The sequence below is a fragment of the Zalophus californianus genome, chromosome 1 (genome assembly GCF_009762305.2).
Source record: "Zalophus californianus isolate mZalCal1 chromosome 1, mZalCal1.pri.v2, whole genome shotgun sequence".
NCBI classification, from domain to species: domain Eukaryota; kingdom Metazoa; phylum Chordata; class Mammalia; order Carnivora; family Otariidae; genus Zalophus; species Zalophus californianus.
Window position 1 is genome coordinate 16,887,415 of NC_045595.1, and position 26,709 is coordinate 16,914,123.

At 51.4% G+C, this 26,709-nt stretch overlaps 1 protein-coding gene across 3 annotated transcripts; it reads left to right on the forward strand.

The window, feature by feature from the left end:
• Positions 1 to 26,664, forward strand: PTPN23 (protein tyrosine phosphatase non-receptor type 23). 3 transcript variants are annotated; one of them, XM_027583262.2, is made up of 26 exons: positions 28 to 155; positions 8,104 to 8,271; positions 8,802 to 8,876; positions 17,748 to 17,875; positions 18,144 to 18,220; positions 18,917 to 18,966; positions 19,126 to 19,257; positions 19,502 to 19,582; positions 19,664 to 19,795; positions 19,896 to 19,943; positions 20,339 to 20,395; positions 20,527 to 20,585; positions 20,733 to 20,812; positions 20,930 to 21,044; positions 21,137 to 21,202; positions 21,582 to 21,727; positions 22,005 to 22,316; positions 22,408 to 22,562; positions 22,667 to 22,818; positions 22,926 to 23,105; positions 23,194 to 24,970; positions 25,053 to 25,237; positions 25,321 to 25,425; positions 25,506 to 25,644; positions 25,758 to 25,871; positions 25,949 to 26,664. In XM_027583262.2, exons 4-26 carry the CDS (start codon positions 17,838 to 17,840, stop codon positions 26,426 to 26,428), a joined length of 4,680 nt encoding a protein of 1,559 aa, XP_027439063.2. In that variant the 5' UTR covers positions 28 to 155; positions 8,104 to 8,271; positions 8,802 to 8,876; positions 17,748 to 17,837; the 3' UTR covers positions 26,429 to 26,664. The 3 variants fall into 3 exon arrangements, with proteins under 3 accessions (XP_027439062.2, XP_027439063.2, XP_027439064.2); XM_027583261.2 differs by lacking the exon at positions 8,104 to 8,271 and having other exon boundaries at positions 1 to 155; XM_027583263.2 differs by lacking the exons at positions 28 to 155; positions 8,104 to 8,271 and adding an exon at positions 507 to 538.
• Positions 26,665 to 26,709: the final 45 nt, after the last annotated feature.

Genomic DNA, 26,709 nt, shown 5'->3' on the forward strand with positions numbered 1-26,709 from the left:
TGAGGCAGCAGCTGAGGCAGCAGCTGGGGCAGCTAGGGGAGCGGCCGGGTGGCCGTCGGGCGCTAGCCGCCATGGAGGCCGTGCCCCGCATGCCCATGATCTGGCTGGACCTGAAGGAGGCCGGTGACTTCCTTTTCCAACCGGCCGTGAAGAAGGTGCGTGCTTCCCCCACTGCCTCCACCTCTCCCGCGTAGCGCCGTCTGCCAGCGCGTGACGCCCCCTGCGCGTCCATCATCTCCCTAGGCCGTGGTCGCAGGGTCGGGTGAGGCCCGGAGGGGCCTCCGCTGGATTTCCCCAGCCTGGGCCACCCCTTGCAGACAGTCCTGTCCTCTCCTCGCCCGCTCGGGGCTAGCGCCCACAGTCTCGTCGAAATCCGCTTCCCGACTTCGGCTCCAGGCCGTCCCCGGTTCCCACCGAGGCACCGCACTTCCTCGGTGTGACGCTCGGGACCTAGTTCTGCTCCGCCCCTCCTCCACGCCGGGACCGCCCCGCGGGGAAAGGTGGGCGGCCCTGGCCGTCTCGTTGACCTGTGCTCTAGGTGCGCTGTGGGTCCAGGACCCTCCTGGGACGGACGCCGGGGATGTGGCTCAGTGTGTGTGTTTTAAAGGTGGAAGCCAGAGGAATGCCTGACCTCTGCGACTGGGGTCTCTCTGACAGTTGGTGCAATTCTCTCTGGTCTCTTAAGAAGAACCATATTCGGGAGCCCCCTTGGACCAAAAGATACGGTTCCTTGTCATTTTTGGAAGGGTAACTGGTTTTCTTAACCGCCCGGAGGGGATAAACAGTGTTGTAGCTCCTGGAGAAACCTTAGCAGTCGTTGTGTTGAACCTTCAGTTGGACGGGGGAGACAGGCAAGTCTGGTGCTGATAGAGGCAGGGGACCTCTGTGGCGAGATCAGGTGGGGCTGGCACAGAGAGAGGCCAGGTGTGTTGAATGAGCATTGGGTGCCCTCCGGGGCATCCCCTAGGTGGGGAGGGCCACCTAGGAGCATTGGGTCAGAGCAGGAGTGAACAGGAACAACCAGGTTGTTGCAGGTTGGCATCCTTGTGGCTTTAGTAGAGCAACTGCCAAAGTCAGTCCCAGGTAATCTAGGTGGTGCACCACTCATCAGGGTACTCAAGAAAAGGGATCTGAGAAAGAAAATAGGTTTGGAAGTAGTTCCCCCAATAAGCTGTCTCCCTTCCTTTCTTTATCCTGCCACTGCCTTAGTTCAGACACTAATGATTTGTGTTCCTTTGATTCCATCCTTAAACTAAACCTCTTTGGGCCTTTGTTTCCTCATTTGTAAATACAGGAAATTAGATTAATCTAAAACTTAAGAGTTTTGTTACCTCTTCCCTAGACTTTGGTCTTCTCTCCATCTACTCTTTTCATACAAGTACAGTTAGATGAATTTTTCTAAAGCACAACAAAACTCCTTTGTTTTCTAGTTCAGCCCTAACCCATTTAGAGTTCTCCTTGACCAACCCCAGCCCTTTCAGTATTTTTTGAGGGCCCAGGGTATGCTTTATCTATGTATTTTTTTTTTAAGATTTTATTTATTTATTTGACAGAGGGAGACACAGCGAGAGAGGGAACACAAGCAGGGGGAGTGGGAGAGGGAGAAGCAGGCCTCCCGCTGAGGGGCTCGATCCCAGGACCCTGGGACCATGATCCGAGCCAAAGGCAGACGCTTAACGACTGAGCCACCCAGCCGCCTCAATTGATCTGTGTATTTCTGATACAGATTCTGTTCACAGTCGGCCATTTGCTGTTCTCTTGACATTCTGTGTATGTTTGCTCTTCTCTGCCTTTGGTTGTAGAATTCCTCCCACCCAGAAGAGCGCTCTTGTTTGTCCTGTGGGATGGGGCCCTTTAATCTCTGTATATTGGTTCTGTCCCTCTTTCAATGTCGGTCCAGTTTAAGTTCTTTCTCTTCCAAAAGCGTTCTTTAATCCTTCCACCTAGGTTAATCTTTCTCTTCTCTGAATCCCTTTTTCCATTCTTTTCCTGGTGTTAGTATGTGTGCTGTTTTAACTCCCCTATTCAATTCTAGGTGACCTGAAAAGCATCTCCATGTTCCTTGAAGCCTAGCGGGGTCTCCTCTACTACATAGTTGGCATTCAGGAAAATGTTTCTGAAATGACTGAATGACATTTGAGAGAGATTTTAGACATGGTGACCATAAATTTATGGAAATCAGTGGTAAAATCTTAACCCAGAAAATCCTAGGAGATATTTTTGTTTGAACTTAACCTTTGATACTCTGGTTACTCTTACTTAACCAGCAAGTTTTTCTGTGAGTAATGACTTCTCTGGAAGCCTCTCTGAGCCTCCATGAGAGTAGTTGCTCATTAGCCATTTAGCCTGAGGTGGTATCAGTTGCTGAAGAAACTGTTCCTTTCCTAGACATCAGCTCTTTTTCTTTGTTTCCTGTTCTTTGGGTTGGGAGAGATACTGCCACTTATTTGATAGGTTAAGATTGTGGCATGTATTTGCATGAACCCACTGAAAAGGAATAGCAGCCTGTGGGTAGGCTGGGCTTGCGAATGGCCCACTGCTTCCTGGTACCCTGGAACTCTTCCTGCAGGAGACTGCAGAAGCCACTTCAGCCTGGGAAGTCTTCCTGACCCGGACCCCTCTCCCCAACCCTAGAACCCCTACTCTGCCTCTCCACTCATACCCTTGTCCTCTTCTACCCTTTTCCTCAGCCATGGGAACCTTCACCATTGACTTGGAGCTGAGAGGTACAATTTAATTTAGGATACTGGGGTAAAAATGGGTTCTCTTGAGGTCAACCTGTTGAGCACTGTTACCTTGGTAATACAGGTGAATAAGAGACAATTCTTTTTTTTTCTTTCATGGAGTTCAGTTTAGTAGAGGAAATTTAAAAATTAAATGGCAGTATCAGTGGAAGAGTATGTGCAGTGTACAGAAGTACCAGCCTAAGGAGGGGCCATCAGAGAAGGCTTGGTGGGCTTTGAAGGATGAATAGGAGTCTTCCAGATAGCTAAAGGGTTTGTTTCTTTGTAAGGCCTGGGCTGTTGAAAAGACCTTTCATAATGGTTAGTATTGATTTTTGCTCCCGATGGACATGCCTTCAGTTATGGAGTAACGTGAAATAAGAGCCAGGAATGGGGTGCCGCCTGGGTGGCTCAGTCGTTAAGCGTCTGCCTTCGGCTCAGGTCATGATCCCAGGGTCCTGGGATCGAGCCCTGAATTGGGCTCCCCGCTCAGCAGGAAACCTGCTTCTCCCTCTCCCACTCCCCCTGCTTGTGTTCCCTCTCTCACTGTGTCTCACTCTCAAATAAAATCTTAAAAAAAAAAAAAAAAGCCAGGAAAACAGCAAGCTGGTTTGGAACTGTGGTGCCAAGCTTTAGGTTGGGATACTGGGGCCCACATAATTTTCTGGTGGGAAAATGCTTCTGTCTCAGCACTTTTTCTTACCTGTGCTTTGGAGCTCAGAGTGCTGACTCACTGGAAACTGATGAAGGCTGACTTGTACTCTTCATCACTGAGTGATTTGGTGACAAGTGCTGGTATTTGAAGCTGTTTTCTCTTCTGGTCCCAAACACCTGCCCTTAATCAGTTGCATTAGAGCTTAAGTCAAGCTCACCTGGACTTAAGTGTTAACATCCATCTCTGATTCATTTATTGAACAAATAGTTATTGAGTGACTGTATGTGCCAGCTCTGGGAACTCAGGGCTGTATGTAATGACAAAAATCCGTGCTTTCATGGAGCTTATCTTTTGATGATCCACATAGTAACCCTTCCTCAAGGGCATATGTATCATGTGGTAGCCGCCCTGCCAATTGGGTGGCTTCTTGGCCTTTCCCCTCCTCCCACTCTGGCTTGGATTGATCTCTAAATCTCCACTTTTCCACCAGGTTCCTTCAGAGAAACTGCCTGCTATTCAAGGCTTGCCACCACTTGGCTTCAGCCTGCCTTTCTCTAATTCATTCACCCAGGCCTCTCCTATAGGAACTGTCAGCCTCTTTTCCTTCCACATCTGGTCATTGTTCTTGCTCTGGTCCTTACTGGAATTCATTTTCTCCCGTTCATTACTCAGGTTGAACCGTATGTCCTCAGGGCCCCTTTAGCTGCCTGGCTGTTATACCACACTCCTCCAAATTTAGACAGGTCTTCGTGCTCAGTTGACCTGCACCACAGAGTGCACACTCTTATTACCTCTTCTTACAGTTCATCATTTTTTTTTAATTTTTAAAATTTATTTGACAGATCGAGAGAGAGCACAAGTAGGCAGAACAGGCAGAGAGAGAGGGAGAAGCAGACTCCCTCCAGAGCCAGGACCCCCCCCCCCCCCCCCGCCACGTGGGCCTCGATCCCAGGACTCTGGGATCATGACCTGAGCTGAAGGCAGCCAATTAACCAACTGAGCCACCCAGGCGCCCCCTCTTACAGTTCATCTTATTCACTTGTAGGTAGAGCCTGGTTTTTAGGTTTGTGGAAATTTTCTCCCTCTTCTCGATTTCCCATGGGATAGCTGACTCCTTTGAAACACTTGCCACATACACAGAAAAGAAAAGGAGATGACCGGAGGCCTAAAAGGGGACCCTGCCTCCTCAGCAGTAAGGAACATGGGACATAGCCAGTTATCTCTGGTGGTGACCTTTCTTTTCTCTTATCACAGATTTGGAGTCACCAAACCTGTCTGCCCAGTTGTGTTTTACAGCAGAATGGCTCCAGGAGCAGATGACGTGCATTGTCCAGTTCACCGTCTCTGACTTTAGTCTCGTACACCAAAAACCTGTATCCATTTCACTCCAGATTCTTTCCTTTATTCGTGAAGTAATAAATACTTGTGTGTGGAGACTGCTTCACAACTGTTGGTTGAATGACCTAGTCTAGTTCTAGCACCTACCAGGAGATGTAACTTGAGTTGTCCTTGCTGGTGTTTTTTAGAAGAGATGTGGGAGAGATTCCTTGAGGTTAGGGCTAGGTGTTAAGAGTAGGCGAGGATGAAGGACTGTTCTCATCCTCGCTGCTGGTGGCCTGTAATTTGGTTTTAGGCTTTCTGACATCAAGGGGCAATAAAACTTCTTCTGAATAAAATTAATCTCATTTGAAATTCAGTAGCAAAGCATATATTGTGTTTATTAACAGTACTGTATGCGGGACTTAGTTTTGTGTTTCCGTGGACCAGCCCAAGGAATGCCTCATATTTGAGTAAATCCTGCAAGTGGGGAAAAAAGAAATAAGTGTATGGTGAACAAAGGTAGTGTTAACACATGTGATGCATTTTATTCTTTTTTTCATGGATTGCTGCTTTAATTAGCACCATGAAATTCCAAGATGTTATATCAAATTAAGAGCAAAAGCTAAACACCCCCACCACCTGGTGGAGAGGGGGACCCATACACAGAAAAGTGAGAACGTGCTAATAGAAGAGAAAGTGACAAAATGGAATATCCCTGGGTCAGAAGTCAGGAAACCTGGCTTGGGGTTCTAGCACTGCCATTGCTAATCTCTGGTTTCCATTTTTCCAATCTGTAAAAGAATGTCAGGATCTAGGATGAGTATTTCCAGTGATCTCATCTACCTACAAAATTCTGTGCCATTTGTTGCTCAGTAAAAGAGAAGAGTAGTATCATGGAAATAGCATAGACATTGGAATCAGACCTTGGTTTAGGTCCCATCTCTTCCACTTAATTGTGGTGACCTTCAGCTGCTACAAATAACTAATCTGGTCTTCATTTTTCTCACCTGTAAGATGGAAATACTATACCTCATAAGCTTGAGAATCAAGAATTAATGCATGTGAGTCCCTATGAGAGGTCTTGACATATACATATTTCTCTCTGGAAATGGCCTTTCCATTCTCTTAGTATTTTGCACTTGTAACTCCTTCCTTTCCTTTTTTATTTTCCCCCCAGTGGCTCTGGTCCCTGGACATGCTCTCAATTAACATAGACATGTCCGTAGGTCTTTTTGTTCCCTCAGGAAAGGATTGCCAGCTGCCCCAGAGCCTGCGTAGGCTCTGGAGGTTCTCTGGTGCTCTCAACCCTAACTGGCTGTTAGTTGTGTAAGTGCTCTGGGGTCCTTTCATTGCCTTCTAGTTTCTTGCTCCTGGTCTGTGGTGGCAGGGTCCAAGGTCTACCTGCTGCTGGGCCTTTCTTCTCAGGCTCTGTCAGGAGCTTCAGATACTGACCAGACTCTGTTCTGAGCTCTGCAGCTCTAAAGAGTTTGATTTCACCATATTTTTGTGTTCTCTTTTTGTGTGTGTCTTTATATACATACACACATATACATACACACATGTGCATGTGTATATATCCCATGAAGCTTCGAAAGTAAGTTGTACACAGCACATTCTAAGGACATTCTCCTGTGTAACCATATTATCATCTCACATAAGAAAACCCACAAAAATTTTCTGCTATAATTTTTTTTTTTTTTTTAGATTTTATTTATTTATTTGACAGAGAGAGACACCGCGAGAAAGGAAACACAAGCAGGGGAGTGGGAGAGGGAGAAGCAGGCTTCCTGTGGAGCAGGGAGCCCGGTGCGGGGCTTGATCCCAGGACTCTGGGATCATGACCTGAACCAAAGGCAGACGCCTAATGACTGAGCCACCCAGGCGCCCCTCTACTATAATTTTTATTAAAATTTCACCTATTGTCCCCAAAGCATTTTTTTTAAAGATTTTATTTTTAAGTAATCTCTACACCCAACATGGGGCTCAAACTCACACAACCCTGAGATCAAGAGTCATATGTTCTACCTACTGAGCCAGCCAAGCACCCCCCAAAAAATATTTTTATGACTTTTCCCCCCAAATTCAGATTCAGTCAAGGTTCCCATATTGTATTTTGTTCTGTTTCTTTAATCTTTTAAAATCTAGGCTAGTCTCCTGTTCACCCCCACCCCCATGACACTGATTTTTTTCAGAGACTGGGTTAACTGTTGGGCAAAATGTCCCATCTTTGGACTTTTTTTAAGTGTCTCCTTTTAGTATTTTCAGTTTGTTCATCCATCCTCTGCATTTCCTGTAAATGCAACCATTTGTTAAGTATCTAACAACATCTAATAAGGTCCCAGCCATTCCCGATGCACTCATTGTTTGGTGCGGGTTGGAGGGGTGTCACTGGCATGACCCTGCTGCTGTGCCAGGCACAGTCTGGTGAAGGCATGTTTAGAATGTAGGGAGAGCAGCAGCTAGAGTTCAGGGAAGTGACATCTCAGCTGAGTCTTAATAGAGAAGAGGGAACAACATGTGAACAAGCATTGAGACCTGAGAGCAGCAGTTCCACAGGACTGTGGGCTGGGGGTCCCCGGGAGTTGCTAGAAGACAGTCCTTGAAGGCTGTTGGGGGCAACTGTGAGGAGCTGTGAACTCTGTGCCTAGGAGATTACCTTTGACTTTGGAGGCTTTGGGGAGCCATTGTTGCACAGTGGCTCAGATTACAATTTTTCTCTTTAGATTGCAACTCATTTCTCATAATCTCACTATCCTGAGAAAAGTGTGTTTGGGTTTGTTTTTTTCCCCAGGTATATCTGTGTTTCAGAAGGCTTTGAAGTCAGGAGTGACAGTGGATTTTGCTAGAAAGAGAACCCTGGCCCCTAGGTAAGGGGTGGATTTGAAGGGGGGACAAGAGGATAGAGAAGAGAACTCATGGACACATGGGACTCGCAGGAAGTAAAACCAGCAGAAGAGGTCAGAGCTGGAGGTTTGGGAACGTGACTGGTTGGTGTTGAAATAAGCTTGGCAGGAGCCTCCGCTCTGCCTGTCCCTGCAGGGCAGGTAGGAGCTGTCACATGGCCTTCCGGGTTTCCCATGTGGCTAGTGCCCCAGCTGCGTGGCGTAGGTTCTGGGAAGGGACCTCCGAACAGGTCAGTGGGCCACACACATGGTGTGAGTGTGCTGCTGGACAGAGCAAGCCACCTCTCTTCAGCCGTTTTAGCTTCCTTCTCCACTTCACAACCTTGGTTCAGGCCTTAGGGAACCTGTGAAGTGGGCATCAGTGCCCTTTGTGTTTGTGGAATGGGTACATCTGCCTCCCCCTGCCCCCGTATCGCTAACTCAGGCAGCAGGAACCGCAACAGGCGTAGTTCAGCGGCCTTAGTCTGTTGATCTTAGGTGAACAAGGGGTCTTTTGGTCCAGGCTGTGCCTCCAGACTGATGAGTGCGTTCATTTCCGAGGGAGGCAGCTCCTGAGGCGGTGAGTGCTGTTGTGGCCAGGCATGCCGGTCCCCTCTCTGATGTGAGTACGGACTTTTCCTTCTCTCTCTCCGGATCGTTCCCATCACACACCTGTAGGCCTTTCTTCAAGGTGAGGACGATGTAAATCATTTCTACTGTGGTGCCCTTTCCTAGCCAGGGGGGCTGGTGAAGAAGGCTTTGCGCTCCCACTCTTGTTTGGTATCTTCTGCCTACGTTTGTTGTTGGGTTAGGATTATGGTTGTGATCCCAGAACACAGCAAGGTCCAGTCCTTAGGGAGGCTTGAATTTGTGGCCTATTTTGGGATGCTTGGTAGGATCCTGTTTCAGCCAGCTAAGTTCCCCAGCTTCCTGAGCTGCCAGGGTCCTGGACTTTACAGGGAGGGCTGCAGCCTGGTGAAGACCACTCAGGGTGTTCACGTAGGGTCGTCCAGTCGTATTTTCTATTTTGCTCAAAGGTAGCAGCTCCCATGGTCAGCATCTTAGTGCTGCCGCATTGTTAAGGTAGAGTTTCCAGTGCTCCAGCAGATACGCTCGTGGTTGTGGATCTAGACTGGTGACTGCCAAGGACTCGGCAGAAGTGAGAGCAGGGGAGCATCCTGTATTCATGGTTTACATTGTTCTCTCTCTCCCTCTCTCTAGTTTGTCCTAAAAAATTACGGAGAAAACCCAGAAGCCTACAATGAGGAACTGAAGAAGCTGGAGTTGCTCAGACAGGTAGGAGGATAGTATTTTTATGCACTTGTGAACAGGACAGGTTTGATAGGGAGGTAAAGAAACCACCTGGAACTGTGTTCTTATTTTAATTTAATATTTTTTCCTTTTTAAAAGCAGCAAAGTTAATGATAGAAAAGTTTGAAAATGCTAAAAAGCAAAAAAAAAAAAAAAATCCTAATCCTTCTCTCAAATTTTTGTGTATATATATATTATAATTTTATATATAATTGACTCTTGAACAACACGGGTTTGAACTCTGTGGGCTCACTTATATGCTTGTTTTGTATAGTACAGTACTATAAATGTATTTTCCTTATGATTTCTTTAACATTTCCTTTTCTGTATAATACGTATAACATACAAAATGTGTATTAATTGACTGTTACCAGTGAGGTTTCTGGCCAACAGTAGGCTATTAGTGGTTATGTTTTTGGGAAGTCAAAAATTATAGTGGAATTTTGACTGCGTTGGGTGGCGGTCAGCACCCTTAACCCCACCCTGTTCAAGTGTCAGCTGTGTATACTGTATAAAAACATGATAGGATTCTACACCGCCTATATAGCTTATATAGTCTGCTTTTTTCATTTAATGTATCGTGGATTTGTTTCTGTATCAGTGAACATAGAACCATAGTATTTGTAATGTCCTGTGATCTTTCCATGGCACTGTGATTTAATCAGTCTGGTCTCAGAATATTCGGTTATTTCAGTGTTTTCACCGTTGTAAGTATAATCCGTGTCTGTGCATACTTGGGCGCTGGGATTGTTTCTGTAGGAATTAGTGGGTGAACAGGATGCGCTTGCTCTCATTTCCACCCCCGGCACGTACATGCCTACTCGTGCTGTTACTTTGCAGTCCTGGCACTCTGGTAGGTGAAAAGGGTATTTAATTTCAATTTTCAGTTACTTAGTTAATCAGGTTTCACAGTTGTTAATGTGTTATATATCTTCTTTTAGGACTTGCCAGTGTCTTTTGTCCATTTTTCTCTTAGAGTTCGATAGGCATACCTTGTGTTGTGCTTTGCTTTATTGCACTTCAGATACTTGTGTGTTTGTTTTTAAAGATTTTAAGTAATCTCTACACCCAGTGTGGGGCTCGGACCCATAGCCCCGAGATCAAGAGTCTCGTGCTCCACCGACTGAGCCCGCCAGGCCCCCTAGATACTGTGGTTTTTACAAATTGAACGTTTGTGGCTGTCCCACATGGAGCAAGTCTGTTGGTGCCATTTTCCCGACAGCACTTGTTCACTTTGTGTCTCTGTGTCACGTTTTGGTAATATTGCAGACTTTTTCATTATTATATTTGTTAGGGTGAGCTGTGGTCAGTGATTTTTGAGGTTACTATTGCAATTGTTTTGGGCACCAAAGACCCCATATAAACGGGTAGATTTAATTGGTAAATGTTGGGTGTATTCTGACTGCTGTACCGACCAGCTGTTCCCCGTCTTTCTCTCTTTCCTTGGGTCTCCCTGTTCCCTAAGACACAACAGTATTGATATTAGGCCAGTTAATAACCTTACAACAGTTTCTAGCATTCAAATGAAGAGTCCTACGTTTTCATTTTAAATCAGAAGCTAGAAATTATTAAGCTTAGTGAGGAAGGCATGCCGAAAGCAGAGACACGCTGAAAGGTAGGCCCCTTGCACCCATTAGCCAGGTTGTGAATGCAAAGGAAAAGTTCTTGAGGGAAATTAAAAGTGTTACTCTAGTATGAGCACATGAATGGTAACAAAACCACATCAGCAGTGGCTGATGTGGAGAAAGTTTGAGTGGTCTGGATAGAAGATCACACCAGCTACAACATTCCCTTAAGCCAAAGCCTAGCCCAGAGCAAGACCCTGACTCTCTCCAATTCTGTGAAGGCTCTGAGAGGTGAGGAAGCTGCAGAAGGAAAGTCTGAAGCCAGCAGAGGTTGGTTCATGAGGTTTAAGGAAAGAAGCCGTCTCCCTAACATCAAAGTACAAGGTGAGGGGTGCCTGGGTGGCTCAAATGGATAAGCATCTGCCATCAGCTCAGGTCATGATCCCGGGGTCCTGGGATTGAGGCCTGCATTGGGCTCCCTGCTTAGCGGGGAGTCTGCTTCTCCCTCTCCCTGTGCCCCTCCCCCTGCTCATTCTCTCTCTCTCTCTCTCTCTCTTGCTTGCTCTCTCTCTCAAATAAATAAAATCTTTAAAAGAAAAAAAAGTACAAGGTGAAGCAGCAGGTGCTGATGGAGAAGCTACAGCAAGGGATCTAGAAGATAATTCGTGAAGGTGGTTACCCTATACAACAGACTTTCAGTGTGGATGAAACCACCTTTTATACTGGAGGAAGATGCCATCCAGGACTTTCATAGCTAGAGAGAAGTCAGTGCCTGGCTTCAGAGCTTCAAAAGACAGGCTAACTCTCTTGTTAGGAGCTAATGCAGCTGGTGACTGTTAAATTGAAGTCAGTGCTCATTTACCATTCTGAAAATCCTAGGGCCCTGAAGAATTATGCTAAGTCTGAGCTGTGCTCTAGAAATGGAAAAACAAAGTCCAGCTGGTTGTACATGTTTACAACATAGTTTACTAAATATTTTAAGGCTCCTATTAAGACCTGCTCAGGAAAAGAAGATTCCTTTCAAAATGTGACTGCTCATTGACAATGCACATGGTCACCCAAGAGCACTGATGGAAATGTACGAGATAAATGTTTCCATGCCTGTTAACACAACATCCATTCTGCAGCTCATGGATCAAGGAGTCATTTTGACTTTCAGGCTTATTCCTTAAGAAATACATTTCATGGGGTGCCTGGGTGGCTCAGTCAGCTAAGCGTCTGCCTTCAGCTCGGGTCATGATCCCAGGGTCCTGGGATTGAGCCCTGTGTCAGGCTCCCTACTCAGCGGGAAGCCTCTTTCTCCTTCTCCCGCTCCCCCTGCTTGTGTTCCCTCTCTCGCTGTCTCTCTCTATGTCAAATAAATGAAATCTTTTTAAAAAATACATTTCAGGGGCGCCTGGGTGGCTCAGTCGTTAAGCGTCTGTCTTTGGCTCAGGTCATGATCCTGGTGTCCTGGGACTGAGCCCCACATTGGACTCCCTGCTTGGCGGGAAGCCTGCTTCTCCCTCTCCCTCACTTGTGTTCCCTCTCTCACTGTGTTTCTCTCTGTCAAATAAATAAATTAAATCTTAAAAAAAAAATACATTTCATGAGACTATAGCTGCATAGATGATGATTCCTCTGATGGATCTGGGCAAAGTCAATTGAAAACCTTCTGGAAACGATTCAGTGTTCTAGATGCCATTAAGAACAGTAGTGATTGGGGCACCTGGGTGGCTCAGATGGTTAAGCGTCTGCCTTCAGCTCAGGTCATGATTCCAGAGTCCTGGGATCGAGTCCCACATCGGGCTCCCTGCTCTGCAGGGAGTCTGCCTCTCCCTCTGACCCTCCTCCCTCTCATGCTCTCTATCTCTCATTCTCTCTCTCTCAAATAAATAAATAAAATCTTAAAAAAAAAAAAAAGAACAGTAGTGATTTATGGGAAGAGGTTAAAATGTCAACATGAACAGGAGTTTGGAAGAAGTGGATTCCAGCCCTGATGGAGGACTTTGAGGGATTCAAGACTTCAGTGGAGAAAGTCACCACAGGTGTGGTGAAAACAGCACGAGAACTAGAATCAGAAGTGGAGCCTGAAGATGGGACCGAATTGCTGCAATCTCATGATAAAACTGGAATGGATGAGGAGTTGCTTCTTATGGATGAGTAAGGAAGAGTGGTTTCTTGAGCTGGAATCTACTCGTGGTGAAGGTGCTGTGAAGTTGTTGAAATGACAACAAAGGATTTAGGGTATCACATAAACTTAGTTGATCAAGTAGCAGCAGGATTTGAGAAGACTGACTCCAATTTTGAAAGAAGCTCTACTGTGGGTAAGATGTTCTCAACCAGCATCACATGCTCCAGAGAAATCGTTCATAAAAGGAAGAGCCAATCAATGGGGCAGACTTCACTGTTATCTTACTTAAGAAATTGCCACAACTACCCCAGCTTTTAGCGACCACCACCTTGATCAGTCATCAGCATGGTGGCAAGACCCTCCACCAGCAAAAAGATTACTACTCACTGGAAGCTCAGGTGATGGTTAGCATTTTTTAGCAATAAAGTACCCCCTTTTTTTTTTTAAAGATTTTATTTGACAGAGAGAGGGAGCAAGCACAAGCAGGGGGAGTGGCAGGCAGGGGAGAAGCAAGGTTCCCTGCTGAGCAAGGAGCCCGATGTGGAATCACAACCAATCCAAAGGCAGATGCTTAACCGACCGAGCCACCCGGGGGCCCCTAAAAAGTACTTTTTAATTCAGGTATGGACTTTTAAAGATATAATGCTACTGCATTAATAGACTATAGTATAGTATAAACATAACCTTTATATACAGTGGGAAACCAAAAAATTCATTTTGACCCACTTTATTGTGGTCTGGATCTGAACCTGGTAGTATCTCTGAGGTTTGCCTTTACTTTTGTTCTTACTAATTTATAAGACTTATTCACACATTGATATTGTTCCTTTGTCTTACCTGATGCAAATTTTTTCAGTTCGTTGTTGTTTTTTTTTTTTTTTTTTGGTTTTTGTTTTTATTTTTTTAAGTAGGCTCCACGCCCAGCTTGGAGCCCAATGGTGGGGTTTGAACTTACAGCCTTGAGATAAAGACCTGAGCTGAGATCAAGAGTCGGACACTTAACTGAGCCACCCAGGAGCCCCATAGCATGGTTTTTATTATGTTTTTAATGCAGACTTTTCAAATTTTACATATAAATGTTTAAGTCAGGTCCATCTCATCACTCCTTTTACTTCCCTTTGCTATGCACTGAGAAAAAAACTTCATCACCTAAATAAAATGTAAGCAGTTACTGATGTTCTTCTAGTACTTGTGCTATTTGATTTTTATTAAACCTTTATATGGTATTTATTTAAGTATATGATAGGTGAGGGAAGGCTCGAGCTTTGACTACTTCTCTGTACTTTTTCTGTTTTTGGAAACACTCCTGTGTTGGATTCTTACATACACTTTAGGTCTATTTAAAATTCCCTCTTCTCTTCTACCATCTACAGGTCCATGGTTTTTTTTTTTTAAGATTTTAATTAGAGTGAGAAAGAGAAAGAACGAGAGTGGGGAGGATCAGAGGGAGAAGCAGACTCCCTGCTGAGCAGAGCGCCCAGTGTGGGACCCGATCCCGGGACTCTGGGGTCGTGACCTGAGCCGAAGGCAGACACTTAACTGAGTGAGCCACCCAGGCACCCAGGTCCACAGTATTTTAAGTATTATCTATTGTACATTTTTCTATCTGGTAGGACTAATTCCTGATAATAACTTCTTTTTTAAGTTTTCCATGGTTATTCTCACATAAATATTTCTCAGATGAACTTAGAATCTTTTTGTCAAGTTCTGCAAAATAGCATTGGGAATTTTGTGAGCTCATAAAACGTACAGATTGATGAGATAGAATTAATATGTTTATGAGGTTGCTGTTCTCTGCATTTCTTCATATATATATTTTCAGGTTTCTCAGTAAAGTTTTCTTCATACACATTTTCTTCTTTACACGTATCTTGTTGAGTTCATTTCCAGACTTTTTATTGTTGTTGCTATTATTGAGTGTCCTTCCCCCCCTTTTATATTTTCCACCTGTTGCAGTTGGTGTAGAGAAAAGCAGTTGAGCAATTTATTTTGTTTTTGGGTTTTTTTTGTTTATTATTTACTTTTAATTAATCTCTACCTCCACTGTGGGGCTCAAACTCGTGACCCCAAGATCAGGAGTTGCACACTCCTCAGACTGAGCCAGTCAGGCACCCTGAGCAATTTATTTTGATAATTGTCTTCTTTTGGATGGTATTTGAGTTCATTTTCTTGGGTTTTCCAAGTTACTTGAGTCGTACCATATACACATTATGATTTTGCCTTCTTTCCAGTGGTTGTACTTCTTATATTCTTGGAATCGGCAGACATTTCCAGAGCATTGTTAGTAATTGTGAGAATGATTTGATTCTGGTGTTGAGGTATCAGCTTGGAGCGTGGCGCTGGCCACTGTGCCAGTGTCAGGTGGCTTGTTTCTGCATGTGGGGGCGCAGCGTCCCCTCATTTTGCGGCTCACTCTCCTAGTGGCAGGGGTGTCTGCACGCTCACTCACTTTGTGTTCTCATCAATTAACAGGTCACAAAAGCTATACAAAACTTGGCAAATAAGAGAAATACAAAGAACAAAACAATCATGCCCAGAGAGAGTCATTGTGATTTTACACATTTTTATTTAAAAAAGCCCGAAGTTAAAATAACATTGCCAAAGCACTGTAGACTAAATCATTTTAATTGTTAAAAGATTCACTTAAATTTTATTATGTTTCTAACCTTTCTTGACCTGTGCCCCTTAGCAATAAACAATGAGCAATAACCACATGCTGTTTCTGTAATTAATATTAGGAAAGCATTTTTTCCCATTTTTAAAATAACAATGACATAACATTGAATAATTTCCTCTCAACTCTAGCTGGGGCAAAGCATGATCCCCAAACAAAGAGAACTAAGAGGAGCTCTTTATCTGTCTTCTTCATATACTGTTCCAGTCATGCTTTATTCATTCCCTTAGCAAACATGCATGGAGGGCTCTCTTAATCTCAGGTACTCGTCTAGGCACTGTGGCTTCAGCAGTGAACAAAACAAAGTTCCTGTGGCATAATGTGGCGTTCTAAATAAGATTCCTTGAGCAGAGCAGCCCCGGTGTGGCACCGCCAGCATCAGGCTAAGCGTCCAGTGGCAGGGAAGAGGGCAGAGGAGCCAAATCCCGGTTAAAAAAAAAAAGATGCCCAGTGAAAGAGAGTCTTCATGAGGGATCCAGAAAGTGTGATGCTGGAGTGGCAGTTTCATTTGGCAGTTTAGAGTAAGGCCTTCATACTTCCATGTGACTTATTAATGCCTCCCCCAGCCTCCTGAGGTGGTGTGGTCCCAGCCATCCATATGGTGGCTCACCAGAGACACAGTGGAGTAACAGGTGTGGGAACCAGATCTAGAAGATTTGACATAGGCTCAGTTCTCAAGCAAGAAGCTATTGTACTGCCTACAGCATTGGGGAGACAGTGTTACCAAGGCCAAGTGCCAGTTTGCTTATTTTACTTTGGAAAAGTTGGCCCAAGAGTGTCAACAGTGAAAGGCTCCAATTAAGGGAGCTACAAAGGAGTCCACTGCAGATCCCCCCCTTTTTTTTTTCTAAATATGTATTTATTTGAGAGAGAGAGCAGGGGAGTGGGGCAGAGGGAGAGAGAGAGTATGTGTGCATGGGGGACAGGGGCAAAAGGAGAGAGAGCTCGAGATGGAGGATGGGCAGAGGGGAGAATCTCAAGCAGACTCTGCACTGAGCATGAAGCCCAACTCAGGGCTCGATCCCACAACCCTGAGATCATGATCTGAGCTGAAACCAAGAGTCCAGTGCTCAACCGATTGACCCACCCAGGCGCCCCCTGGAAATGGAAGCCAGATAAAACTTGGGGAGCTGTAGGCAATCCTCTTTTCACGATCTGGCCTCAGTTTCCGCATTTGTAAAGCGGAGGCTGGAAGTGTTGTCTCTAAGAAGACCTTCCAGCTGCAACTGTGAGATAAATTCTTGATTTATAGGGCATAAAGCTGGCAGGCATGGTGAGGGGCTTTTTTGGGGGGGGTGGGAGTGGCGTGGTCTCAGAGCTTCCTTACCACTCTGCCGTTCGTTCAGCTAGGCTCTTCCTAGCTCCTCCCCATGCAGGGCCGTACAAGGATGGTGGGGTGCTGTGGTTCTCTCAGCAGGTGGGGTGAGAGTGGGCACAGGGGTTCTAGCCGGTCCCTTCTTTGTTTTGTGTACCTTCTTCTTGGAGAGGATGTTGTCTGTTCTGTTTCTTTGAGCACAGGGTTCATCTGCTTTGTTTTGCTTATTTCCCCAAAATGGGAATAGCTTTATTGTTTTTTTATAAAAAGCAAAAGTGGGGGGGGGGATGAGGTAACTGGCTGATGGGCATTAAGGAAGTCACGTGGTGTAATGAGCCCTGGGTGTTATATGCAACTGATGAATCACTGAACTCTGCCTCTGAAACCAATACACTGTATGTTAATTGAATTTAAATTAAAAAAAATTAAAAAAGAAAAAAGTACAAGTGTTTGATATAGAGTAAACGATACAAAGAATTAAATATATGTCTCCATGTGTATATACAGAATAAGATAAGTTACTTAAACCCTGTTACCCAGTAGTAATCAGTTAACATTTTGGTGTATAACCTTCTAGAATCTTTTATCTTTGTGTAGTTGACTAGTTGACTAGTTGGCTGTCAGTATCTATACGATTTTACATAAATGAAATCATACTGCTCATCTGTTACCTTTTTTTTGGTCTCAATAAATATGAACATCTAAACATAGTAGAGACTCTCATCTTCAGTATTTGTAGCTGTATTCTCTTTTGTGGGTAGTCTTGACATAATTTATTTAAACAGTCCTCTTTAGTGGAAATTTTGGTGGCATCCAGTATTTGACCCTCTTAATAATACTGTGATAAATATCTTTGTATGCTCACCAAGCATTTGCTTTTCTGGGTGTCTTTTATTACTGTATATTTTAGATACAGAACTGTGGGTCAGCGTCAGGTACATGAACATTTTTAATGCCTGTTGTAAAACTGCCTTCCGGAAAGGTGGGACTGACTCATCCAGCCAGCCGTGGCTCGTGGGGTGGTTGTTGAACAGCTTTAGGCATAGCTGTGGGCTTTCTCTGGATCCCTTGGAGTGTGCGGTCCGCTGGCTCAGATGCAGATTTCTTTCTTGGGCCTCTGTGGGTAGACAGACCTGCCTGTACTCTACCCCAAGTGATGGCAGGCCTGCTTCTCCCATCTGCTCCCCAGAATGCTGTCCGTGTCCCACGGGACTTTGAGGGCTGCAGTGTCCTCCGCAAGTACCTAGGCCAGCTCCACTACCTGCAGAGTCGGGTCCCCATGGGCTCGGGCCAGGAGGCCGCTGTTCCTGTCACCTGGTGAGAGCTGGCAGGCAGGGCTGGGGGGCAGCCTGGAGGGTGCCCGGGGCGGCCCAGCATGTTTGGATGGTGGGGAAGCCCCCTCCCCTTCCCCAGCCCCCTCCCCTTCCCCAGCCCCCTCCCCTCTTGCTGCAGAGGATGGGGAGTGGCTTGGTTTGGTCTCCGTGGGCCTCCCTCTGACCCACACTGGGGTGGCTGGTCCTCTCACCTGGCCTCAAGGCCCTGGCCAGCTCCTTCCCTTAAGACAAAGGGGGTGGCATGTCTGCAGGACTGAGATCTTCTCTGGCAAGTCTGTGGCCCATGAGGACATCAAGTATGAGCAGGCCTGCATTCTCTACAACCTTGGTGAGCTGCCTAACCCTTTCCCCATGGCCCTATCTCCCAGCCCTGCCAACCCAGGATCTCAGCTCAGCAGAAGGTCACAAAGGCAGTGGGTTCAGGGACAGAAGACCCCTGGATTCTGACCCTTCACAGCCTTCCACAGCTCTGCCAGCACCTCTTTTCTGGCCCATGGGCAGCCACCCTGCTGGGGAGAAGCTCTGTTGGGCTGGCTGCCATATGGTGTTGCTGCTGTGTGCTCTGGCCAGGAGCGGTGACCGCTCTTCTTTGGATGGCTCTGACCCCCCCTAATGGCTTTGGGCTGTTCCAGTCGAGACAACAAGGCTGGCCTCAACTAGCCCTGCCATAAACCCTGATGACTTAGCCTCACTGTGGCTCGAGGGAGAAGCCTGGGGAGCCTGAGTCCTGTGCAGGCATCCCTGGGGCCTCAAGACCGGACCTGTAGGCTGGGTGCTATGGATGGGAGTTCCTCCTTCCTCCACCCCTATGTCTGCCTGGTGTAGACCAAGAGACTGAGGGGCTTGGCTGGACTTGGCAGTTTCCCCTTCTGGGTGTCCTTGGACCAACTGCCCCAGTTCTCAGACCCTGTCTTCCTGATCCTGCGTGGCAACACGGCCCCTTTGCCTTAACGCTCGACAAAGGCTTGGGGCAACTCAGGGAGCAGCCCCAGGCTAGCCCTGACACCATGTCCTCTCTCCCTAGGGGCGCTGCACTCCATGTTGGGGGCCATGGACAAGCGGGTGTCTGAGGAGGTGAGGAGGGGAGGGGCAGTCGGTGGGACACAGGACATAACCAGGGAGGGGGCCTAAGTGTTCTTTGACTCCAGGGTTTGCATCCTGTCCCGTGGGAGTGGACACGGGCAGCTGTCTGGCTCTGCCTCTGGCCATCGTCATTGTCCTCTTCCCTCCCAGGGCATGAAGGTCTCCTGTACTCATTTCCAATGTGCAGCAGGCGCCTTTGCCTACCTGCGTGAGCACTTCCCTCATGCCTACAGCGTGGACATGAGTCGCCAGATCCTCACTCTCAACGTCAACCTCATGCTGGTAAGGAGGTGCCCTTGTTGGGGCCCAGTTCAATCCAGGGGAGGGGACAGCCGGTGCTAGATCTTGGACCAGGCCCTGTGCACAGGGCAGTGGGGCCTTGGCTTTGATCTTTTGAGCCCCAGGTGGATCAGAGCAGGACGGTGCTTCTTGGAGTAGCGAAGGTGGGAGGAGAGAGGACAGGGCAGGGGATCTCTTTGTGGCCCCTCTGATGGGAAGGGTACGATCTCTGCATTTGTCGGCCCAGGGCCAGGCTCAGGAGTGCCTTCTGGAGAAGTCAATGTTGGACAACAGGAAGAGCTTTCTGGTGGCGCGCATCAGTGCACAGGTAGGAGCAGGGGTGGATGGTGGCCCTCGAGGGACTGAGAGCAAGCCTTTAGTTTACTCATGACCCCATCCTGGCCCCCAGGTGGTGGATTACTACAAGGAGGCATGCCGGGCCTTGGAGAACCCTGACACTGCTTCCCTGCTGGGCCGGATCCAGAAGGACTGGAAGAAGCTTGTCCAGATGAAGATCTACTACTTTGCAGCTGTGGCTCATGTGCGAGCACCATGACGGCTGGGCCGGAGTGGGGCGGGGGGGTTGCGGGGCAGCCACAGCTTGGGAAATAAGTAGGGGTGTCTCTTCTTTCTTCCCCCAGCTGCACATGGGGAAACAGGCCGAGGAGCAGCAGAAGTTCGGTGAGCGGGTGAGTGAGCTGTGGCAGGGAGGGGTTCAGACTGATTCCAGCCTTGTTCACAAGGGGCTAGAGGGGACCCTTCTCTTACAGAAGAGGGGAGGCTCTCCTCACCATCCCTCACCCCCACATCCTTGGCCATCCCCCGGCTGCAGGCCTGGGGTTTCTTGTGTGTGGTCCCATCTGTTTCACTTTGATCCCCAGAGGACTGCAGAGGTGTAGCAGCCCCCCCCAGTGGGGATGGCTGGTGGGAGGTGGAGCTGTAAGATGGAGCCAGCTGGGCTGATGCCTGGCTCCTTCCTTGGCTTCTGGTCTTTGGGTGGGTCACCTCATGGCCAGGCAGGGCTTAATGGGGTGGCAGAAGGAGGGGGAGGGATGGACCAGGCTCTGCCTACTGCCCCCTATAGGTTGCATACTTCCAGAGTGCCCTGGACAAGCTCAATGAAGCCATCAAGTTGGCCAAGGTAAAGCTGAGGAAGAGCCTGGCTGTCCCTCAGAGCCCTGAGGGAACCCGGAGTAAGCCCGCTGGGGCCGAGGGTTGTCCTGGCACTGGCTTTGATTGGTGCTGAGCCCCCTCCCGTCCTTGGTCCCACAGGGCCAGCCTGACACGGTGCAGGACGCACTGCGCTTCGCTATGGACGTCATTGGGGGGAAGTGAGTCTGTGGGGCTGGGGGTGGCCTTGGTTCCTTCTTGTTGGGAAGGGTCTTGGTCCTCTGCCTACATATTGTGGGGAGGAAGCCTCCAGTAGCTAAGAGCAGTGGCCTGATTGCTGGACTCTCCACTTCCCCTTCTGACCCCAGGTACAATTCTGCCAAAAAGGACAATGACTTCATCTACCACGAGGCTGTCCCAGCACTGGACACCCTTCAGCCTGTAAAAGGTCTGGAGCTGAGGGGAGGCTGAGGATCAGGGGAGGGCGTGAGGATGGGAGAATAGGAGAGAGGCAGACTCGAGGCTTGGTGGGCCTGGTTTCCACCGTGCTTCCTCTCCCTCCCAGGCGCCCCCTTGGTGAAGCCCTTACCAGTGAACCCCACAGACCCCGCTGTTACAGGCCCTGACATCTTTGCCAAACTGGTACCCATGGCTGCTCATGAAGCCTCATCGCTATACAGGTGGGAGGGAGGGGCTGGCCCGGTTCTTAGCACAGATGGGGTTGGGAGGTCTCAAGACGTAGCTTCCAGCAACTGCTTTGTCACTTTGGCAGTGAGGAGAAGGCCAAGCTGCTTCGGGAGGTGATGGCCAAGATTGAGGACAAGAACGAGGTCCTGGAGTGAGTGCAGGGCTGGGGGGGGAGTGCAGCAGATCTCCGCGGGGTCCCCAAGGCTGCTTGCAACAGGGAGAGGAAGAGTGAATGTCCTCTTGCATCAGGTTCCCTAGCTTTGCCTTCCTGCCCATGGTCTTGGGTGCTAGATTTATAGAGGGACAGTCACCTGGCTTGGGAGGGCGATGTTCCTGTGCCCCATCATTTTCAGCAGTGCCCCAGGCGGGTTCTCTGGGGCCAGGCCAGCTCTCCAGTGGTGCAGGTCAGGATGCTTATTTGCCTTTGCTAGGGCCTCAGACCTCGTTTCAGTTGTGGGGGCTCACCCTCACAAGGGGAGGGAGGGTTGGGTCAGCGCCCACCAGGTCCCGTTGTCCCCCACCCCCCGCAGTCAGTTCATGGATTCAATGCAGCTGGACCCTGAGACCGTGGACAACCTTGACGCGTACAGCCACATCCCACCCCAGCTCATGGAGAAGTGTGCGGCTCTCAGTGTCCGGCCCGACACCGTCAGGAACCTTGTCCAGTCCATGCAGGGTGAGCACGGGGGAGAAGCAGATGGGTGACGGAAGTCCTCTGTGGCGGCCTTCTCCGTCTCCCCTGTTCACTGAGGACGGAGGTTGTGCAAGCACCCACCCTCACGCCTCCGTGGATTCCCGCACCCTGCGTCTGCACTGCTCAGCAAGCCCGGGGCCACGTACCAGCCCTTGACCGTGTGGGTGGTTCTGTCTCCCCGGGGAAGGGCGCAAGTTGGGTGCCTGGTGTGGCTGCCTCAGGAGCCGTTCCCCTCCTGCAAACACCCCCCCCTTCCCAGTACTGTCAGGTGTGTTCACGGATGTGGAGGCCTCCCTGAAGGACATCAGGGAGCTGCTGGAAGAAGATGAGCTGCTGGAGCAGAAGTTGCAGGAGGCCCTGGGCCAGGCTGGGGCCAGCGTGGCGGGCTCCAAGGCAGAGCTGGCCGAGGTGAGGCGAGACTGGGCTAAGTACATGGAAGTCCACGAGAAGGCCTCCTTCACCAACAGTGAGCTGCACCGGGCCATGAATCTGCACGTGGGCAACCTGCGCCTGCTCAGTGGGCCACTGGACCAGGTCCGGGCTGCCCTGCCCACGCCAGCCCTCACCCCAGGTGAGCCCCCCACCCCTGTCCCCCGTCCCATGCCCTTGGGAAGGGAGGTGGAGCCAGAGGCTCTGGTCTCACCAACCACTGCTGCTCCCAGAGGACAAGGCTGTGCTGCAGAACCTGAAGCGCATCCTGGCCAAGGTGCAGGAGATGCGGGACCAGCGCGTGTCCCTGGAGCAGCAGCTGCGGGAGCTTATCCAGAAGGATGACATCACGGCCTCGCTGGTTACCACGGACCACTCCGACATGAAGGTGGGGTTGGTGAGCCGGGGACGGTCTCGGACTCTGGGCTCCACCCTCAAGCGGTGAGGCCCTGAGTGTCTGTCCCCCCCATGCCCCGTGCCCTCCTCCCTCAGAAGCTGTTTGAGGAGCAGCTGAAGAAGTATGACCAGCTGAGGGTATACCTGGAGCAGAACCTGGCAGCCCAGGACAACGTCCTCCGGGCGCTGACAGAGGCCAACGTGCAGTACGCGGCCGTGCGGCGGGTGCTCGGTGAACTGGACCACAAGTCAGTGTCTGGCCCTGCACTCTGGCCCAGACTCCCGCCCGGAGCTTGGTGTGACTCCTCACCTTCTGCTGGCCTTTCTGCCCCCCCCTCCCCCCCCCCGCCCCCAGGTGGAACTCCACGCTCCAGACCCTGGTGGCCTCCTACGAAGCCTATGAGGACCTGATGAAGAAGTCCCAGGAGGGCAAGGACTTCTATGCAGACCTGGAGAGCAAGGTGGCTGCTCTCCTGGAACGGGCCCAGTCCACCTGCCAGGCCCGCGAAGCTGCCCGCCAGCAGCTCCTGGACAGGTGGGTGCGGCCTCGGGGCAGCTGCGGCCCAGATCCAGGCTCAGCTGCCAGGGGTGCGGCTCCACTCCTTCCTGACCGTGTTCCCCAGGGAGCTGAAGAAGAAGCCGCCGCCGCGGCCCACCGCCCCGAAGCCGCTGCTGCCCCGGAGGGAGGAGGGGGAGGCAGTGGAGACGGGAGACCTGCCCGAGGACCTGCGCAGCCTGCCCCCCGACATGGTGGCCGGCTCACGGCCACCCGACACCTACTTGGGAACTGCCGCCCCACTCCCCTTTCCTCCCAGCCCCTTCCCCGGCTCTGCAGGCCCAGGACCCCACTATCTCTCAGGTCCCTTACCTCCTGGTACCTACTCGGGCCCCACCCAGGTGTTGCAGCCCAGGGCCCCCCAGGCCCCAGGTCACCCTACAATAGCCATGGCCCCTGGACCTGCCCTCTACCCAGCCCCTGCATATACACCGGAGCTGGGCCTTGTGCCCCGATCCTCCCCACAGCATGGTGTGGTGAGCAGCCCCTATGGGGGGGTAGGGCCCCCCCCGCCAGTTGCAGGTCTGCCCTCAGCCCCACCTCCCCAGTTCTCGGGTCCTGAGATGGCCATGGGGGTTCGGCCAGCCACCACCACAGTAGATAGCATCCAGGCCCCCATCTCCAGCCACACCGCACCACGGCCAAACCCCAGCCCTGCTCCTCCCCAGCCCTGCTTCCCAGTGCCCCCCCAACAGCCGCAGCTACTGCCTGCACCCTACAGCTACCCTGTGGGGGCCAAGCCCCCCCTCACAGCTCCCCCTGCCCAGCACCACTTTCCTCCTGGGATTCCCCCGGGTTTTCCAGCCCCCAGGGTTGGGCCCCATCCCCATCCCGCAGGAGTGGTGTTTGGGCCCCAGCCCCCTCAGCAGCCCCTTCCACTCCAGCATCCAAACCTCTTCCCACCCCAGGCTCCGGGGCGGGTCCCCCCCCAGCCCCCCCAGCCCCCCTACCCCTTCACCCCTCAGCCTGGTGTCCTCGGACAGCCAACACCACCCATGCACACCCCTCTCTACCCGGGCCCCTCTCAGGACCCTCTGCCCCCCCACTCAGGGGCTCTGCCCTTCCCCAGCCCTGGGCCGCCTCAGTCTCCCCATCCGACCCTGGCATATGGTCCTGCCCCTTCCCCCAGGCCCCTGTGCCCCCCGGCAGCCCCTCTCTCCATTCGAGGCCCCTCACCTGCCGGCCAGCCTACCCCCAACCCCCACCTGGTGCCTTCACCTGCTCCATCACCAGGGCCCGGCCCAGTGCCACCTCGGCCCCCTGCCGCAGAGCCACCTCCATGCGTGCGTCGGGGCACTGCGGCCGCAGACCTGCTGTCCTCCAGCCCGGAGAGTCAGCACGGAGGCACGCAGCCCCCCGGGGGTGGGCAGCCCCTGCTGCAGCCTACAAAGGTGGACGCGGCTGAGGGCCGTCGGCCACAAGCCCTGCGGCTGATCGAGCGGGACCCCTATGAGCACCCCGAGAGGCTGCAGCAGTTGCAGCGGGAGCTGGAGGCCTTTCGAGGCCAGCTGGGGGACGCGGGGGCCCTGGACACCGTGTGGCGAGAGCTGCAGGACGCCCAGGAACACGACGCCCGCGGCCGGTCCATCGCCATCGCCCGCTGCTACTCCCTGAAGAACCGGCACCAGGACGTCATGCCCTACGACAGTAACCGCGTGGTGCTGCGCTCAGGCAAGGACGACTACATCAATGCCAGCCGCGTGGAGGGGCTCTCGCCCTACTGCCCACCCCTGGTGGCCACCCAGGCACCGCTGCCCGGCACGGCCGCGGACTTCTGGCTCATGGTGCATGAGCAGAAGGTGTCAGTCATTGTCATGCTGGTGTCTGAGGCCGAGATGGAGAAGGTGAGAGGGGGAGGGGGAGGGGGCTGCCCAGAAGGGACCCTGGAAGAGCAGCCCTAACTGCCTCGCCTGTTGGGTCCCTCAGCAAAAGGTGGCGCGCTATTTCCCCACCGAGAGGGGCCAGCCCATGGTGCACGGCGCCCTGAGCCTGGTGCTGAGCAGTGTCCGGGCCACCGAGACCCACGTGGAACGGGTACTGAGCCTGCAGTTCCGCGACCAGAGCCTCAAGCGCTCACTCGTGCACCTCCACTTCCCCACTTGGCCTGAGTTGTGCGTCTGCTGTCCCGGGGGGCGGGGGGAGGGTAGGGGCATCCGCTGAGGCCGGGCTCACGGCTCCCACCCGCACCCCGCAGAGGCCTGCCAGACAGCCCCGGCAACCTGCTGCGCTTCATCCAGGAGGTGCATGCGCACTACCTGCACCAGCGGCCCCTGCACACGCCCGTCATTGTGCACTGCAGGTACGGACCGGGCGGGGAGCGGCCGCACGCACCACGGGTCCTTGGGCCTGGGCCCTGCTTACACCCCCTTCCTGCCGCAGCTCTGGGGTGGGCCGCACAGGAGCCTTCGCGCTGCTCTACGCCGCCGTGCAGGAGGTGGAGGCTGGCAATGGGATCCCTGAGCTGCCTCGGCTGGTGCGACGCATGCGGCAGCAGAGGAAGCACATGCTGCAGGAGAAAGTGAGGGTCGGGCGGGGGGGGGGTGGGGGGTGGAGTGGGGGTGCTGGGAGGGGCCCTCTGTGCTGGGGCCAGGGAGGCCCTGCCCTGCTGACCAAGCTGAGGGCCTTCTCCAGCTGCACCTCAGGTTCTGCCATGAGGCAGTGGTGAGACACGTGGAGCAGGTCCTGCAGCGCCATGGCGTGCCCGCTCCGGGCAGACCATCGGCTGGCACGAGCATCAGCCAAAAGGTGAGGAAGGAGCCCCTGGGGTTGGCAGGGCCAGCCCCAGCCTCGTGGACCGGTCTCCACCCACTCCTCTCTTCCAGAATCACCTTCCTCAGGACTCCCAGGACCTGGTTCTCGGCGGGGATGTGCCGATCAGCTCCATCCAGGCCACCATCGCCAAGCTCAGCATCCGGCCTCCCGGGGGCCTGGATTCCCCAGCCGCCAGCCTCCCAGGCCCCGTAGAGCTCCCGGGCCTGCCACCAACCAGGCTCCCAGAGTCCACTCAGCTCCCATCCTCCTCCCCACCCCCCCTCTCTCCACCCCAGCCCGAGGCCCCTGAGCCTGAGGAGGAACAGCCAGTACCTGAGGCCCCCAGCCTGGGGCCCCCCTCCTCCTCCCTGGAGCTGTTGGCCTCCCTAACTCCCGAGGCCTTCTCTCTGGACAACTCTTTGCGAGGAAAGCAGCGGATGAGCAAGCAGAACTTTCTGCAGGCCCATAACGGGCAGGGTCTGCGGGCTGCCCGGCCCACTGATGACCCCCTCAGTCTCCTGGATCCACTCTGGACACTCAACAAGACCTGAATAGGCTTTGCCTGCCCGGTCCTTACACTACATCATCTCCCGTGCCAGTCTGCCCACCCTAGTAGGGCCTCTCTGGCCGGCCTGGTCTCTTACTCCCATTCCTGCTGCCTTCAGCCCTACCTGGCCCAACCCGCACCCCTGTGGGGTGGAGATGCCTTGCGGGCCTTGGGTCAGGTTCTGCTCCTTTGTGGGACCTGACATTTTTCAGCTCTTTGCTATTAAAGTAATAAACCAACCTGTTCTGTGGCCAGTGTCTGCCCGTTGCTGCTTTAGGGAGGGAG

What these genes read in the sequence shown, in the direction of transcription:
- PTPN23 (XM_027583261.2), top strand. Translation starts at nt 72, where the DNA reads ATGGAGGCCGTGCCCCGCATGCCCATGATCTGGCTGGACCTGAAGGAG. An exon ending in GCCGCTGTTCCTGTCACCTG is followed by an intron (nt 17,876 to 18,143) that starts GTGAGAGCTGGC and finishes GCATGTCTGCAG; the next exon opens with GACTGAGATCTTCTCTGGCA. An exon ending in CCTTGTCCAGTCCATGCAGG is followed by an intron (nt 21,728 to 22,004) that starts GTGAGCACGGGG and finishes CCCCCTTCCCAG; the next exon opens with TACTGTCAGGTGTGTTCACG.